The 16,939-nt window shown below is 35.7% G+C and overlaps 1 protein-coding gene across 5 annotated transcripts in view; it reads left to right on the top strand.

Annotated features, from left to right (window-relative positions):
* The window catches only part of NOX4 (NADPH oxidase 4), a 165,338-nt gene that overhangs the window by 15,273 nt on the left and 133,126 nt on the right, over nucleotides 1-16,939 (top strand). For 3 of the 5 annotated variants that reach the window (XM_041730488.1, XM_041730486.1, XM_041730485.1), the window contains exon 3: nucleotides 15,506-15,616. The exons of 1 other annotated variant lie outside the window; for it this stretch is intronic. In XM_041730488.1, the coding sequence (XP_041586422.1) occupies nucleotides 15,506-15,616 (111 nt within the window). The remainder of the gene's footprint in view (nucleotides 1-15,505; nucleotides 15,617-16,939) is intronic. One more of the 5 variants, XM_041730489.1, reaches the window with a different exon arrangement.

The following is a 16,939-nucleotide window of genomic DNA, read 5'->3' as shown; positions in this document are numbered from 1 at the left end:
ATTGTGCTAAGGCATAAACTAAGATTGAGACCTTAGTGTAAGAGCAGATTACTTGGGTGGGAGTGAGTCTCATTTCTTAGTATCTGCATTTTAATACAACTTTGTGATGTGAAAAGTAGCTATTTTTAGAATTTTGGCAATGGGACTGAAAAAATAGATTAAGGAGAAGAAGGAGAAGATGGACTTTGCATGATCAATACAGTGTTTACGTATTTAGAACTTGAAAACTTGAATTTGACAATGACTCTTATCTATGGATAAATGAATTGAACACAGGTTCCATGAGGAACTGGCTTTAAATTGCATGACTTAATGGTTTCCATGAATTTGTTAATTGTTAAAGGTCTTCAGACAATAAGACTATCAAAGGTCTTAAATAGTTTAAGGCAAGATTGATTTTTTTTAAAAGTGTAACACTTATATACTAAGATAAATCTAAGAAATGATTTATGATGAATGCCTTTCTGACTATATTCCTTTTTCCTATAGTAGGATTATCAAATGGTTGATTTCAAAGTGCCAGTAATTGCGTTTCATATGATCTTAGAAAGCTTAGATGCATTGGAAGAATTTGAAGTGGTAGGATCCAAACAAATTTCTTTTTTCCCCATTCTATACTTTGGATTCTCTTTGCTAACTTCCTCAGCAAATTCTTTTCTTATGTGCCTTCTAATTATCTGCATAGCTCACTGTCACCCTACCTTGAATTGATTTCCAGAATGCTTTAACAACTCTTACTGATTTCCTTTGGCCAAGTTGCTTCTGAGAAGTTAGTTTGGGCCTCTGAGCTTTGTTAATTCTCTCGGTTTGAAAACCATGCATCTAAAAGCACATTTGTAAAATGCTTTGAGTCATGCAAACAAAGGTAAAAAATATGTTTTTTTCTTTATTTTCCCTCCCATAGCTCAGAATATCTAAAGGGAAAACTAAGCAGATATCATCAGTGGCCTATATTAATGGGTTCCAGTTGGAAAAAAATGACTCATATTAAGCCACAAGAATGCAGAGCTTCAATATGGATGTTCTTCCACTTGAGAAATGGCATTTGATGTTGGGCATTGTCTGTATTACATTTGTTACCTCCCGTGGAATTTTCTGTAGAATTGGGGCTTGGCTTGGACTATGCAGAACCCATCGCCAAAGTATTTATTTTGATCTTGTACATTTTGTAAAATGTAAGAGAGAGGAAGAATGACTCAAGTGAACATCTTAGAAGAGTTTACAGTCATAACGGATCTAGAAAGTTTACTTAGTTTTGGTTTGTCCAAAGAAAACTTCTACTGACATTAAAGCTTGGACATGTTATTCTTAAAGATGAAACCATATTTTGTTCAACCTACAGATTTTAGACACTTAAAATTTGTTTAAGTCTTATATGACATGCATAATTGTTAAAACTAAGTGTTTTCACTTTTTTCTAAGCATGGAGTGACTATTACTTTAAATTTCAAATATAGGGGCACCTAGGTAGCTCAGTGGTTACACGTCTACCTTTGACTCAGGTCCTCATCCTGGGGTCCTGGGATTGAGTCCTGCACTGGGCTCCCTGTGGGGAGCCTGCTTCTGCTTCTGCCTATGTCTCTGCCTCTCTCTCTCTCTTCTCTCATGAATAAATAAATCTTTTTTAAAAAAAAGTTTCAAACATAGTAATACCTGTGAACATTCCAAAGTTCAGTGGAAACAATTTAATGTGATGAACAATGTAATTTATGAACATGGATTTTGTGGACAAACTTACTAAAGTGAAAATTGGGGACTCTACCTTCTAAGAAATATATCTTTAAGTAATTTGTTGAAATCTTCAAGCCTTAAGTTTCCTTAATTATAAATGGGGAATTATATTATGAAATCAAACTCCATAAAAATTCTAGTATTAAAATATTCTGATTTAAAAAATGATAGCTTTGCATAGTCTAACCTAATATTTCTTACAGCATTTTGTTTTATTTTGAGGAGAGGATTGAGTAAGATGAGGAAGAAACGAGCGTGAGACCTTCAAAAAGTATGACTTCCTTTCTTGCTAATGGCAAGTTGTAGTAGACAATGCTAGCTAGAGTCCTTTCTTTCAGGTGACATTTCTGAAGTTAGGAATTTTTTGATGTTGAAATCTATTTGTAAACGGCTGCTAATGACAACATTTCCAACAACTACGAGAGATTAACTCCTAATGTCATACAGTGTATACATACTGAATTATTTAAATAGCTATCTTGTAAGTGGCAGTAATGTTTTCTTAATTATAATTTCAAAACTATTGAAGCTCATAATTAATTGCTTTTTAACTGGTAATGGTTTTCAAATTTTATCTCCAATTTTTTGGGCCTTTTTAAAGCTTTCTGTCAAACCAACCACAGATTGAGGTACACACGAAGAGAACGACTTTTAAAGGACATTAGCAGTGAATGCTCTCCGTAAAAACAAAAGATTTAAAAAGCTATGTTTGAATGTCAGGTATAGAGTGTTTAAACATGTTGCCTTCATTCATAACACACTGTCTTCGTGGGTCTTTTGCTTTCTTCATCATTCATTAACTTATTCATTGTTTAATCACTCTTCATTCTCCTAATTCTCCAGTTCCTTTTTCCTCCTGACAGTAGCAACCTTTTTAACATGCTGACGTGTATCCTCCTATTGATAGTTTATGTGCATTTTTCTTTGAATTCACCAAAATAGATTATGCATAGACTCATTCTGTTTCTTGCTTTTTTCCATCTGGTATTATGTTTTCAAAGTCTATCCTGTGACTGTGTAGTTCTTCGGGGTTTTACAGTATTCCCTAGTTTGCATCTGCCAGATTTTACTTATCTATCCATTGTCTCGGAAATGGACCCTTAAACTTTCATCTAATTTGCTACTACTTTGGATAACATCATGATGAACATAAAGCATTCTTGTAGAGTGTTAATATTATACAGTAGTTTCCTGGTTTTATGATTTAGAGACTCTGCCCAATCACTGGGGGACAACTAGTCAGTTCATATTGTAACCAAATTACATATTTTGGTAGGATGTTTCTAAATAGTTATAATGGTTTTTAGTGAAATTAAGATGAAATTAGAGATGATATCAGGCATGGAACAATTCTAAAAATTCAGTTGTATTAACCGGTTTTCGGTGAGACTTCTCAAGGTTATTGGATAACTAAAGGGAAGAATGCAGCAAGTATTCTAAGTATTATTTGAATTCAGTATTTCCATGGCTTTTTTCTTATGTATTGTACATAGTGTTAACCATTTAAACAAAGAACAGTCATATAAACGGTTACAGTAAAAACAATAATAACACATCTAACATCAGACTTAGAAATATAGGAATTGGGGGCACCTGGGTGGTGCAGCCGGTTAAGTGTCGATTCTTGGTTTCTGTTCAGGTCATGATATCAGAGTCATGAGATCAAGCCCTGCGTTGGGTTCCCTGCTCTGTGCAATGTCTGCTAAAGTTTCTCTCTCCATCTCCCTTTGTCCTCCTCCACCACGCGTGCATGCTCCCTCTTTCCCTCTCTCTAAAATAAATAAATAAACCTTAAAAAAAAAGAAATATAGGAAATGGAATAAATATAAGAGAGAACATTAAAAGGGTCAGTGAGTAGAGTGGAGTGGATTATAGAAAAGATAAAGAAGCGTCACAGCAAGGAATCACCCTAACTTTATGAGCCACAAAGTATAATAGTTGTATGGACCCAGAGACCAAGCAAGGTGAGGAAGGCTGTGGGATGGAGTGTGACCGGAGGGTTATTTTTGTTTCGTTTTATTTTTTATTTTTGTACATGGTAGTGTATGAGGACTTTCTTTATCAATATTTTAATATATATAGAAATACTTTATTTTCTCCCAGGAACTGTTTGGTAAATATCTTAAAAGCACATATGTTAACAAAACTGGAAGAAATGTGTTATGGTATCTGTCACAAGGGACCCATGGTTTGGACGATATTTAAGGTTTGGGCAGCATGTAAGGTGTAGTAGTGTCAAATAATCGGTAACTGTCTTTCATGCCCTCCCATTACCCTGGTAGTTGTTCTGTACATTACCTGGAACCCCTTCTTCCCTTGGCAGCTATAATGTCACTCATTATAATTTGCCCTCTTTCCTGTTCCTGTCCTGTTCTGTCCTCCCCGTCCTGTTCTATTCTGTGCTGTCCTTTCCTGTCCTGTCCTAGTCTTTCCCATCCTGCCCTGTCATGTCCCACCCTGTCCTGTTCTGTCCTTCCCATCCTGGTCTATTCTGTGCCATCCTGTACTGGTCCCCGTGCTGTCCCACCCTGTCTCGTCCTGTCCTGTCCTATATTCTGTGTTGTCCTGTCCTTTCCTATCCTGTCCTAGTCTCTCCCATTCTGTATTGTCCTGTCCCACCCTGTCCTGTTCTGTCCTATTTTGTCCTTTACTGTCTTGTCCTGTCCTATCTTATCCTGTCCTATTGATCCTGAACTTTAAGTAAATATCTTCTTACTTAATCAAAGGCTGTAAAAAAAAAAAAAAAAAAAGAGGCCAGTAGCTTAATGTCCTTCTTCTGGCATCCATCACCTTAAGCGATGAAAAATTTGCAAGATAATTTTTTGTCATGCATTTTTCAGTGTGAAATAAATATAGCATACAATTAAGGGGAAAAATGGAAAATGTACAAAAGTTGAAATAAAAGGAAAATTGCCCTTCACATTATCACCATTTAAAGGGAATATTTCTCCTCAAATTGTACTTTTAAGATTTTTTTCCACTCCATTTTCTTTAGAAAACAATCTTTCTTGTGACTTTCAAATTCATTACATCTTTTTCATATTTATTATAGAAAATGAGAGGAGATGCAAAAAAAAAACTCATTTGTATCTTGGGACCCACTGGACATAACCGCTGTTAACATTTTGGTATATTTCTTAAATACAGGTTTTTTTCTTTTTTTTTAAAAAAAGATCATTCAGAATAGATATTCTCTATTTAACACACAGCATTAAATATCATATTAGGCTTATTTCTATTATCACAAATTGTTAACCATGCATTATTAAACATTTAACACACCTATCTCAAACACTTCTAAAATTTTGGATATCCATTTGGCTTCTGTTAACCCAGAAAATGCGGTGAAAAAATGATTGTGTAGAATATTCCCTCTATTTTTATAATTATGTCTTTTGGATATGTTATTAGAATTTCAAAGTATATTAACTCAGTTTTGTTTATTGTGAATTTGTGTTGTGATCTATCAATTTAATTAAGTTCTTGGTACTTAATTGTTAAGATACATTACATTTTAAAAGAAATACATGCTTCTATACATTGAATACTGTGTTACAATGAAAAAATTAGAAACTTCCCTTTAATCCTATGTAATCTGTGTTATATACAGATACACACTTTGCACCTGTATATTATTAATTTGTTTCCATTATACAAATTTAACTTACTTTCAATGGCTAAGTAAATCCCATAATGTGTAGATAATTTGTTTTACATTTCTCTACTGTTACCATTTTAGTTCTATTCTTTGCTTTTATATCACATGCCATACTGCAGTGAGTATCCTTATAGAAATTTATATGTACACTTAGACAAGTATTTCTTTATGCTACTTTATTTTTTTAAGAAATTCCAAAGTGAGATATTTGGGGCAATCAAATGTTATTTTTTTTGGAGAAAAGATTATTTTTGATTTATATTTCCTCTCTTATACCATTTATCCTCTTACATTTGATGTAATGTATTATTCTACCAGGAGATGAACTAGTGTGGGCCACTGTGTGTTGACCAATTAAACTCTGAAGAATTTCCTAGAAGAGTCTAATGTTTAAATATGTATACATCAGGAAGTTTAGGTAAATAGTCTGTACCAAGTAATCCATTTATTCAGTCCATTTTACTAAATACCTACTCTCTCAGCCATTTTGGTCATTTTGATACACCCAGAGTTCGTTTTCTTAGAATTAATATCTTCTTGGAAACAGGTTTTTGTTTTTTTTGGTTTTTTTTTTTTTTTTTCTGCAAAGAAATACTAGAAGAAATTCAGCTGGATTCAGGGTTGAAAATCATGTTTAAAATACATGCTGAATTAGCTAAGATTGCTAATATTTTGAGGACAAAGATAGAACTTAAAGACAGTTTTATAGATTCAGTTAAGAAGAGTTATTAACAAATAGGACTGAATTCAGGAGGAGTAAAATAGATATATTTAAGAAGGTTATGCTAGACAGTCATGAGAGAAAAATCTTAATATTGAATATTCTGTATTATATGAATTTTAATATATGTTATTATGGATAGTCTGATTAAGATTCTAACCAAGTAAGGGGGTACCATTGCTATAACTATTGTTTTCTTTCAAAAATTATTCCATGTGTTCAGGCCACTAGTAGATCTGTTTTGGCTTTTAAGTTTTAGGGAGGAATGTTGAGAAATTAAAAATGGTTTAAAGATGAGGAAGAATGATGCAAGGTTTTGGAATGATTGTTCCTGATGAAGAGTAGCTGAGACATGACTAAATAAATATTCAGTAATTGTGATCAGATGTGCTGGACCTGTGACGGAAGAGAAACAGGGCCTGTCTCAGCTTTCTAGCCAACCATGCTCTGCAGAATACATGTCCTTGGTGCCTTTCCCTGTGCATGGCTAGTTTCTGTAGGAGGAGGAACTGTAACAATGACTTAAAAGCAAACGCACTGCAATTCTTGAGACCCCCGTTCTTGTGCTATAGCAAGGAGTAGATGAAAAGAGCACGAATATGTGCAGGAATGTTAGAGGGGAATTCAAAAAACCCATTTTGTCAGCTAGGAGGTCAAGTCATTTTCATTTGATGTTTTTACCTTTTAGAACAGTTCCCTGAGAGAAAATGGAGCAAGATTTTACTATTGTTAAGTTCTCCAATTCTAGATTTTGGAGACAATGACCTTGGTAGAGGTCACAGATATTAACTGTGATAAAAATGCCATACCTTTTAATCTGGTGACCTGGTCAGTGGATAGCATTGCCTGTAGAAACTCACAAATGTGTTCAATGAAATTCTGGATCCCACTTATGTTGAACTTTGACTTTTGCAGACTGACTCATAGTCTAGAAGTGAATCCCTTCTCTCTGTGCTCTTCTGGTACAGGAAAGACAAGGTAGCAAAATCTGGACAGAAATAACCATGTTACAATCTTGCTTTATTTTTCTCTCTAAGAGCTACATTTCTTTCTTTCCGACTTGTAGGAAAGACTACATTCCTACTGAAAATGGAAAGAAAGTTTACTTCTTAGAAAGGGTAAAATGATGGATGATGACGTATAAAAGGAAAGATTTGAGTTAAGCAAAAGGCAATCTGGATATGAAATCTGGATGGATTCTATTCTCTCAGTGGTCCCTTTAATTATATGGAAACAAAATTCCCTCTCCCCTTCTTTCTTTCGAATTGATAGCTTATTTAGAGACAGTGTTAAAAAAAATAAAAAGAGGTTTATAGATTGGAAGAGAGGTCAACCTGAGTCAAAACTTACATCATAGTTAAAAGTCTCCAGGGCAGTTAGTTGACAGAAACCAGCTAGGATCATTTGGCAAGAGTTACATACCAGTTCATAATGGAATGAAGAGACATTCATGAGCTTTTGGACGTACCCCAAGACCACTGAATTGGTAGCTTATTTTGGATTTTTTTTAAAGAAATAATTACTCCAGTTATTATTAACTGCTTTCTGATAGCTCATGGCATGTTATTCATTATTGTTTTCATATGACACCTTATCAAAATAGTTAGGTAATCAACTTTTTGAAGCAACTTTTCATTGAAATGTCAATTTTTTTTAAATCATTAAGTGCAATCTTGCCTGTATGAAATGACTATCATATTCTAAGTTCGTATCCCTATATAAAATATTAATGGTACACACTGAAATTTAAGTTAGGACCATGAGTTTGGTTTATAAGTATAGGAAAAATAAATTGTTCTGATTTTCTGCCATGGACCCTTTTGGTTATTATGAAGACAATTGAAAGTGCTTGCCATTGCTTTAGAAAATTGTATAGACTACTCTATGGGGTTGTCTCTTTTTGCATGTATTTGTCTCACGTCTACTTTTCTTTTGCTTTCAGTGCTAAAAGCATATTTTTCACAAGGAACCTTTTTTTTCAAAAATAATTTCCATTATTAATGAGATACAGTTTTGAGGTCCCCAACGATAAGAGGCAGTTTGGGCATTGCCACTTAATAGTGCTGTCACCTACTAGCTTTTGGGGGGGAAACAAGGAGATGAAAAGGTAAAATATTACAATAAAATGTGTAAAGTACTATAAAGGTAATACAGAGGATGGAAGAGGTGGCATGCCATCACGAATAGAAGGAATGGCACCACTGTGAGCTATGGATAGGGAATGGGGATATGTAGTAAAGATGTGGAAGAGCTAATCTGGGTAATGGATCAGAACCTGCATTAAATATAAAAGGATGGCTAATTGGCCCTATGGCATCATCAATTTGGCTTATTTACAGACTTTCAATATAAGTTGGTACAAAAAGAGGGTTGGACTAGATGCCCTTATACTATCTCATCAAAGAGGTACAGCAGCCCTGAAGATTTTCTTCAGATTGAGTATTGTGCAATTCCATAGAGTAAATCCTAGTTTCAAGAACTGTGGCAGTTGGGGAAGTGGAAGCAGAGTTGCTATTCTTGGGCAGTATGGTGTGATGGAAAGAACAGGTCTGTGTTCTAACCCTAGAGATAAGCTAGATTTCCTGGGTGATCACTTTTGGTCTTGATTCTTTTTTTCTTAATTGCCAAAATAAGGACATTGAAGGATCATCTCATAGGCTCATTCATTCATCCACTGTATATTTATTGAACACCCACTAATTGCTTAGAACTTTCCTTGAAATCTTTAGATACAGTCAAGTGAAATAAGGCTCAGCTCCCGTAGCTGCAACTAGAATCATTTATTCTTCAGAGCTGGGGATGGATAGACAAGCTAGGAAAAAGTTAGCTGCAGGGAGGCATGCCTTATGAACATTTACATTCTTAAACCAGAGCAGGTTGTGGATGGCCAGAGACCAAGATTGTTATAGCTTCTGCTGACTTCTTACTAGATTCTGGGCACAGCACTAAGTACTGTATTTAATACTTGCAATAATCTGTTAAGATTGATATATTGTTTTTATTTTATAGATTAGGAAAATGAGACACGGTAAGAAAATACATAAGGCCACACAGCTCATAAAGGTGCTTTAAACTCAGGTTTGTTTGACTTTGAAGTGCATCCAAGTCTGAATGTACCTCTTGGGGCCCTTCTCCAGATCTAAGGAATCAAAATTTCAGGAAGTATAACAGAGATGTGTTTATTTTTAAATAGTCTTTCAAGTGATTTAATTGTGCAGTCAGAATAGGCACATTTTCTGTAAAGAGTTACACAAAATGGCAGGGAAACCTACTGGTGGGATAAAGGATAAACAATTGAAAGAGTAAGGACGTATTATGATTTGGAAAGTGCACTAGGCAAGATGTCTGGATTCATATCTCTGTTCTGGGGAGTGATGGATGTGTTTTAGGAAATGTCAGATAGGGCAGCCCGAGTGGCTCAGTGGTTTAGCACTGCCTTCAGCCCTGATCCGGGAGATCGGGGATCGAGTCCCACATCAGGCTCCCTGCATGGAGCCTTGCTTCTCCCTCTGCCTGTCTCTGCCTCTCTCTCTCTCTCTCTCTCTCTCTCCCTGTGTCTCTCATGAATGAATAAATAAATAAAAATCTTGAAAAAAAAAAAAAAAAGGAAATGTCAGCCTGGAGGCGGGCCTAGGTTCTAGTCCATGGTGTTACCCTTACAAAGCAGCAGTGTGAGTAGTAGCAAAAAAAAAAAAAAAAAGGTTGGACTGGATTTGGACTGGATGATGTGTAAAACCCCCAGGAAGAGCTACAATTCAGTGATTATAAAGCATGTAAGAGGGCGCCTGGGTGGCTCGGAGGTTGAGGGTCTGCCTTTGGCTCAGGTTGTGATCCCAGGGTCCTGGGATCAAGTCCCACATTGGGCACCCCACGGGGAGCCTGCTTCTTCCTCTGTCTGTGTCTCTGTCTCTCTTTCTGTCTCTCATGAATAAATAAATAAAATCTTTAAAAAAACATGTAAGAATTAGGTCTTGTGTAGACTTCTTTTGGTTTGATTAAAAAGAATCAATAAAACTGACCTTAATGAGTACAAATTTACATAATTTTAGACCAACACAAAATACCAAGTCAGAATATAAAATAATTTTCTATAAACTTCTATGGTAATTTGAATTTTTTTTCTGGAAGTAGTTGACTAATTGTCAATTCACTAGGAGGTAGCTACAAAAAAATGACCAGTTATTAAAGCTTACTATTAGTACTTCTCTGGGTTTTTCAGATCCCTTTGAACAATAGCGTTGCATAAATATTTACATGTAGAATGTCATATTTCCTCAAAATCATTGAGAAAATTCCCATTTAAGAGCTAAATGTTCATTTGAAAGTTAATTTATGGGAAAAGGTAGTTTGCGAGTCAACTATTTCAATAGGATTTTGTTGCATTTTAATAGCATTGTCAAAAACTTTGGTGAAGATGTGGACAACACAAATGTAAACTTTTAAGCTAAAGCAAAATTGAGAAGGAAAAATGTCAGAATATATGATTTATACCCAACATGATAGAATAGGCCCAAACCAATTCATTCTTGCATTTATGTACCTGCTCTCTCTCACTTTCATTGTCTTTTTTCCACTGTAGGATAGGGGTCATTTCTTGGTAGCAGCTCATGTGAGAAAATCTCTATGTTGTAAACTTAAGATAAGCCATGATGTAGCATAGTTGTCCTGTGAAATAGCACAGTCTTAGAATTAGTAGAGATCATGGGCTTTGTGAGGGAGATCATGCTCTTTAGTAAGTACTGCCTGCTACTGTTCATCCATTTTGAAGATGCACTGAATTCTGGTGAATTGGGAAGAGTCAAAGAGATGAGAGGGAGTCTTAAAATTACAAGAATTTCAGGGGTGGGGCACCTGGGTGGCTCAGTGGGTTGAGCATCTGCCTTCAGCTTAGGTCATGAGCCCTGGGATCCAACCCCACGCTGAGCTTCCTGCTCAGCAGGGAGTCTGCTTCTTTCTCTCTCTGCCCTTCCCCACTGCTCTCTCTCTCTGTCTCAAATAAAGAAATAAAATCTTAAAGAAAAAAGAATTTCAGAGGCAACTGATTGTGTGTAGCATGAAGAAAACATGATTGGACTAGGAAATCATTCCTCTTTTATCTTCAGTTTAGGAATATTATTATCTAGAACTGCCTGGTGGGTGGAAGTTACAAAGACACAGACTTTATGCAAGTATAAGAAAGCAAAGTAGAAGTTTTTGACAATAGAACAGGCTGTTAACTCTGGAAAAAAATCAACAGAAGATGGATCACCTTTGGTTAGGGCAGTCATAGAAGGGGTTAGACTGTGGGTGGATGGTGGGATGTGGGATAGACCATTTTAGTTCTCCAATCTTAGAGGTACATATTTTAGTAAATTATTTAGCTAAACAAATTTACTGATTAGTACAGTATTTCATCAAAACTGGATCCTTTATGTACGACTCAGTCCTAATTGCCATAAAATGCAATCCTTGTCTCAACATTTTTGTGATGATTAACTACACAAAGTAATGTAGTAGTTCAAGTTACTTTCTTCCAATTTGTTCTCCATACTTGATTCAGAGTAATCATTAGCAAATACTAACTCTTTATACTACATTCTTGCTTAAAACACATTTGTTCTGTGCTGATTTTAGGATGAAGACATGCATTCTTAATGTGACCTACACAATCTAGCATATCTTCCCCTTTTCCCAGTTTTATTTTGTAATCACTCTCCGTTTCCAATCCCACCACACTGACCTACTATTAAATTCTTGTATATACACCGTACTCCCATTTGCTGCCATCATTCCTCATGCTGTTTTTTTTTCATGTGGTGGTGTGGTGTGGATGTCTTTTTCATTTTTTTGAATGACTTGTACTCTCACCCTGAAAATCTCAGTTCACTTTTCACTTAAGCTGGGAAGCCTTCCTGACCTTCTCATTTAGCTCTCATTTCCTGTTACACATGCTCATTCTCTGTATTTCTCACATTGATCATTGTTAGAATTTACATTTGATTATATAGCTATTTGATTAGTATCTGTTTCCCCTACTAGAATATAAATATCCTAAGGAATAGGCATTCTCTGTTTCTAGTTCAAAATTGAACTTCCGCCATCTTGGGATATGTGCATATCACAATAAATAGGTATTGAATGAATAATGTACGTGGAGCACTTACTGTAGAAATGCAGAATAGAAAATTCAGAGAAGGGATGTGATACAGTGACCCCAAGGCAATAAATTAATTTTATATTGTGTTTGCATATTTTAGACTGATTTTATTTTTCTCAAAAGCTCTAAAAACTAGGATTCTTGTATCATAACATATATTAATTTTATAGATAAGACCATTTCTACTTCTTAATTTTACAGACAAGGACAGTTAACTAGCTCAAGATGAATAGTTATTAAATAGCAGATTTAAGATAGGAAACCAGGTGCTTGAGATTTTAGGAAAATAACCATGCCCTTGGTATACCCAGGTGTTACATTCTTTTATAACTTGCTTCAATTGGCATGTGTCTTATGATTTTCTTTAGGATTGCATTTGTTCAGTCTGCTCTAATAAAATACTATAGACCAGGTGTCTTAGAGAACATTTATTTCAGTTCTGGAGGTTGGGAGGTCTAAGAGCAATGCGCCAGCAGATTTGGTGTCTGATGAGAGCCCTTGAGAGCCCTTTTCCTGGTTTGCAGAGGGCCACCTTTTTGCTGTGTCCTGACATGGAGTCTATGGAGAGCTGTGGCCTCTTCCTCCTCTTACAAGAGCACTAATCCCACAATGGGAACCCTATCCTCCTAATCTTATCTGAACCTAATTACCTCCCCAAAGCTCCCTAATACTATGATATTAGACCCTTCCCTCCCCTCCCTCCTTGCCTTCCTCCCTTCCTTCCTTTTCTTTCTTTCTTCTTCTTTTTTTTTTTTTACATTAGATTTCATTATATGAATTTTGGGGGAACAGATATCCAGTCCATAAAAAGGAGTAGACTATGTTTTATTTGTACATACTAATCTAAAATATACAGTTTTAAAATTACATGTGGAATTCTCAGTTAATTGCGTTTTAGAGACCTTGACAGGTAGGATTTGAAACGTGAACATAACACTGCCATCTAGTGACAAAAAACTTGAATGAAGTTAGAAAAGTAGAGTAGCGGTTAAGTTCTCTAGGAAAGGAAACAGGAGTCATTCACACAGAGTGGGCCTGGCCACATAACTTGGGGTGGTCATTTCTTTTTAGTGAACATTTGAGGTAGCCGATCCTTACAGTGGTCATATATTGATAGGTACTAAATAAAACAAATGCTCTTGGCTGTAGGATATCACCCACATGGTAAGTAGATGATATCCAGTGATTGTGCCCCTTGACTGGGACCTGTCTCCATCTTCCTCACTCTCTCCATTGCTTAGGAACCAGGGAGTTTTGTACTCTGATAACCCAATAAAAAGAAGTTTTCTTTTTTTTAAATTAATTTTTATTGGTGTTCAATTTACCAACATACAGAGAAACACCCAGTGCTCATCCCGTCAAGTGTCCGCCTCAGTGCCCGTCACCCATTCCCCTCCACCCCCCGCCATCCTCCCCTTCCACCACCCCTAGTTCGTTTCCCAGAGTTAGGAGTCTTTATGTTCTGTCTCCCTTCCTGATATATCTCAACATTTCTTTTCCCTTCCTTTATATTCCCTTTCACTATTTAAAAAGAAGTTTTCATTTCAGTTTAAAGAACAAAGTATATTCAGGAACAAACATACAGAAGGAAATGAGTCCTTGGTAAAATTTCCGGATAGATTTTACAGCATTGTTAAGGAAGAAGTAGAATGCCAAGATAAACTCCATCTATCCTAAGGGGACACTTAAAGCCACTTTGAGTTAAATTACTATGTGATTTAATGTAAGCACAACAATAAAACACTCCCAGACACACAATAAATGGCTAGAAAATGAAGAATCTAAGAATTTTCTTTAAATCACTATACTACAAAGGAAACTTGGATCATTTATTTGTATCTCTGAAGTCCTATGCGTAAATGATAGATTTTAGCTGATAAATTTTAAATGAATTATTGTCCTGGTACATTAAAATTGCAGATAAAATTATCATCTAAAATCCCTCGAGCTAAAATTTTATCATGTGCAGATGCCAGATCAAAGAGATAACAATTATTCTATTTCTCTGGAGGCCTAAATAACAAAACCCCATCACTATGAAATGATAATAACTTTGTTGAGTGAGGTGAGATATTTAAGATTTTTTAAAGAAAGTCTAGAGGGAATTATTTCTATTTGTCTACTTACTGCTATATTCATTGCAATATATCCCTAGGGTGTTCTAACTCATGGGGTAGAAATGGCCTAACTGGAAATATTAATTACTTTTTATATAAGTCAATGGAAATTATTGCTTTCCTGGCATGACTTATTATCTTGTCTCCCCTTCACGAACAATATTTTATGTGCTGACAGCAAACATTTTGTAACAAAGTTGCTATTTTGCCAACCATTAAGTTGAAAATCACAGGAGCATGAATAATTTTAAGATAAGAAAAGCATCTGACTTACACATATTTATTAGTCAATATCTTTAAAATAAAGTACTTTTATGTTTATTTTAGGACAAGAATGTATATATATATATATATATATATATATATATATATATATATATAAAACCCCATCTCTTGTTTTCACATGATACACTATATGAGGAATGTAGATAGTACTAGACAATAGCAGATGACAACTTAGCAGGAGTTTGATTTAAAATTAGTTGCCAGAAAGTATGACCTCAACACCGAAGGTACTGATTCTTTGAAAATAATTTTTTTTGCATAACGTGGTGATGATTGTCTTTGTATGGGGCACAGCTGATCTGGACCCCTCCTAATTTTGGGTCACAGAAGGACTCTAGAGGTGTAGTGCTTAAGGTAGAACCTGAAAGATGGTAGAAGCAGTAAGGTGAAGAGCTGAAAGGTGGGCAGACCAGTGGCTTGGAAGGGGGTTGTAGGATCAGAATGTTCTAGAGAGAACACAAATGAAAAAGCTTTGTTTGAAATTTTTGGTACCTTATGGTAAAAAAAGGTTCAACTGCACCAGGGTGGAGGTGCATAATATACCAAGGCTCTGGAGAGATCTTCATAGTACAGTGGGTGCAGAACAAGAAATTGACTTCACCCCAGAAAAATGTACTCAGGTGTTTATAACACTAGTAGAAATGAGGGGAGACTAAGTTTTATGGAGGTGCAGAGCAGAAAGAGACCAGTTTCTTTTCAGGGGTTTTTGGTGAGAGGAAAGTAGACGGTTGTTCAAGATTCTTGAAGGAGTTGGCATTTTGCCATGATCCTTAAAGGAGAAGCAGGGTGAGGTCTGTGGCAAGTTCATAGTCTGCTTTTGCCTTGACTGTGTTTTGACTCTTGCCTTATTTGTTCAGCTAGGATTGTGTCTAAGCAGAGCCTCCGCATCTGTTCTTAATCTCAACTGCAGCCTTATCCTTTTACCCATGTGCCGGACACTCCTGGCTTACCTTCGAGGATCCCAGAAGGTAAGAACAAAGAACCCAAGTCACAGATTCCAAGATAAAAATCAAGTCTAACAGTGGCAAGTTAGTACTACTTAGTTTTCATGGTCTGACCTTCTACCAGACTGATTTCTATCATCTGCTGTCATCTACCAGATGATAGTAAAGACCACGTCACCTGTCAAGATGATCAGTGAGCTATTCTGCAGTGCTAGATAAAGGATAATAGAAATGGTTATTAATAGTGACATCAGGCACTTTGCTAAACATTCTGTGGATGTAACTGAATCCTCAGAGTGATTCTGCAGATCTTACAGATGAAGGCCCTGAGGCACAGAAGTTAAGTAACTTGACCAGCATCATGAGACTAGTGAAATGGCAGAGCTAAGATCAGTCCTAGTCCTGAGATTTTTCCACTATACTACTACGCCTCATTGAGATTCTGTGTTTTCATTTAGTTAAGTCCAGGTGAGCAAACTGGAAGCTAGAGACCCGTGGACTTTGAACAATATATAGGGTGGCTGCTGGTGTTGGTGGTGATTTACTTCTTTTCCAAACACATACATGTTTTAAGCTACGTAAGAGTCTTGGAGAAGATGTCTTGATTAAGATGTGATGTTGTGTGACATGTTGTAAAATGAAGGTTGTAAGAAAACACTAAAGCACTTTGGAAATTAAAACTCAACTGAAATTGTGTTTTGTCTTTGGTTATCCTGCTGTGCATGTGTGTACGTGTGTTTCTTTTCTTTGTTGAAATAGTAAGGTGCTGCTGGATCAATACTGATATTTTAAAAGAAGTTGTTAATATGAGGTCACTTTGATGTTCTGTGAGGTTCATATGAGCAGATTTGCTGCAGTGAAACTTCTCAACCTTTTCACATAATTATATTTAGAAGCTCTTTACTTTTAATGCAGTAATTTGTGGAAATAACTCTTTCTCTAGGTTGCCTACCATTGTAAAATGATAGGTTTTGATGCCTATGGCTAGATACTGGCTTGGTGTGAAGAAAGAGAAGATAAACGGCAGGAAATGAAAAGTGCCCACCTAAGTCTCTCAGTATTTAAATAAGTCTTAAAAAAAACGGTCCCCTGATGTGAAACATAGGTATTCAAAGATGCTTGACATTTTATTTTTTTTTATAAGATCAAGAAGGCATTTAAAACCTTAGATGGAATTGCTTCATTTAAGAAATCTTCTTAGTTTTTTATTACAAAGGGAAATCATATATATTGTACAGCTCAGGATATATGTAAAATATGAAATATGTAAAGTAATCAATGAAATTTTCTCCTAATATTACTGTGCTATAATAGCCATGGATTACAGTTTGGGGTAAGTGCCTTCAG

Source organism: Vulpes lagopus, chromosome 15 (assembly GCF_018345385.1).
Source record: "Vulpes lagopus strain Blue_001 chromosome 15, ASM1834538v1, whole genome shotgun sequence".
NCBI classification, from domain to species: Eukaryota; Metazoa; Chordata; class Mammalia; order Carnivora; family Canidae; genus Vulpes; species Vulpes lagopus.
Note: the sequence above shows the minus strand (reverse complement) of the source record. Positions and strands in the feature narration are given on the sequence as shown.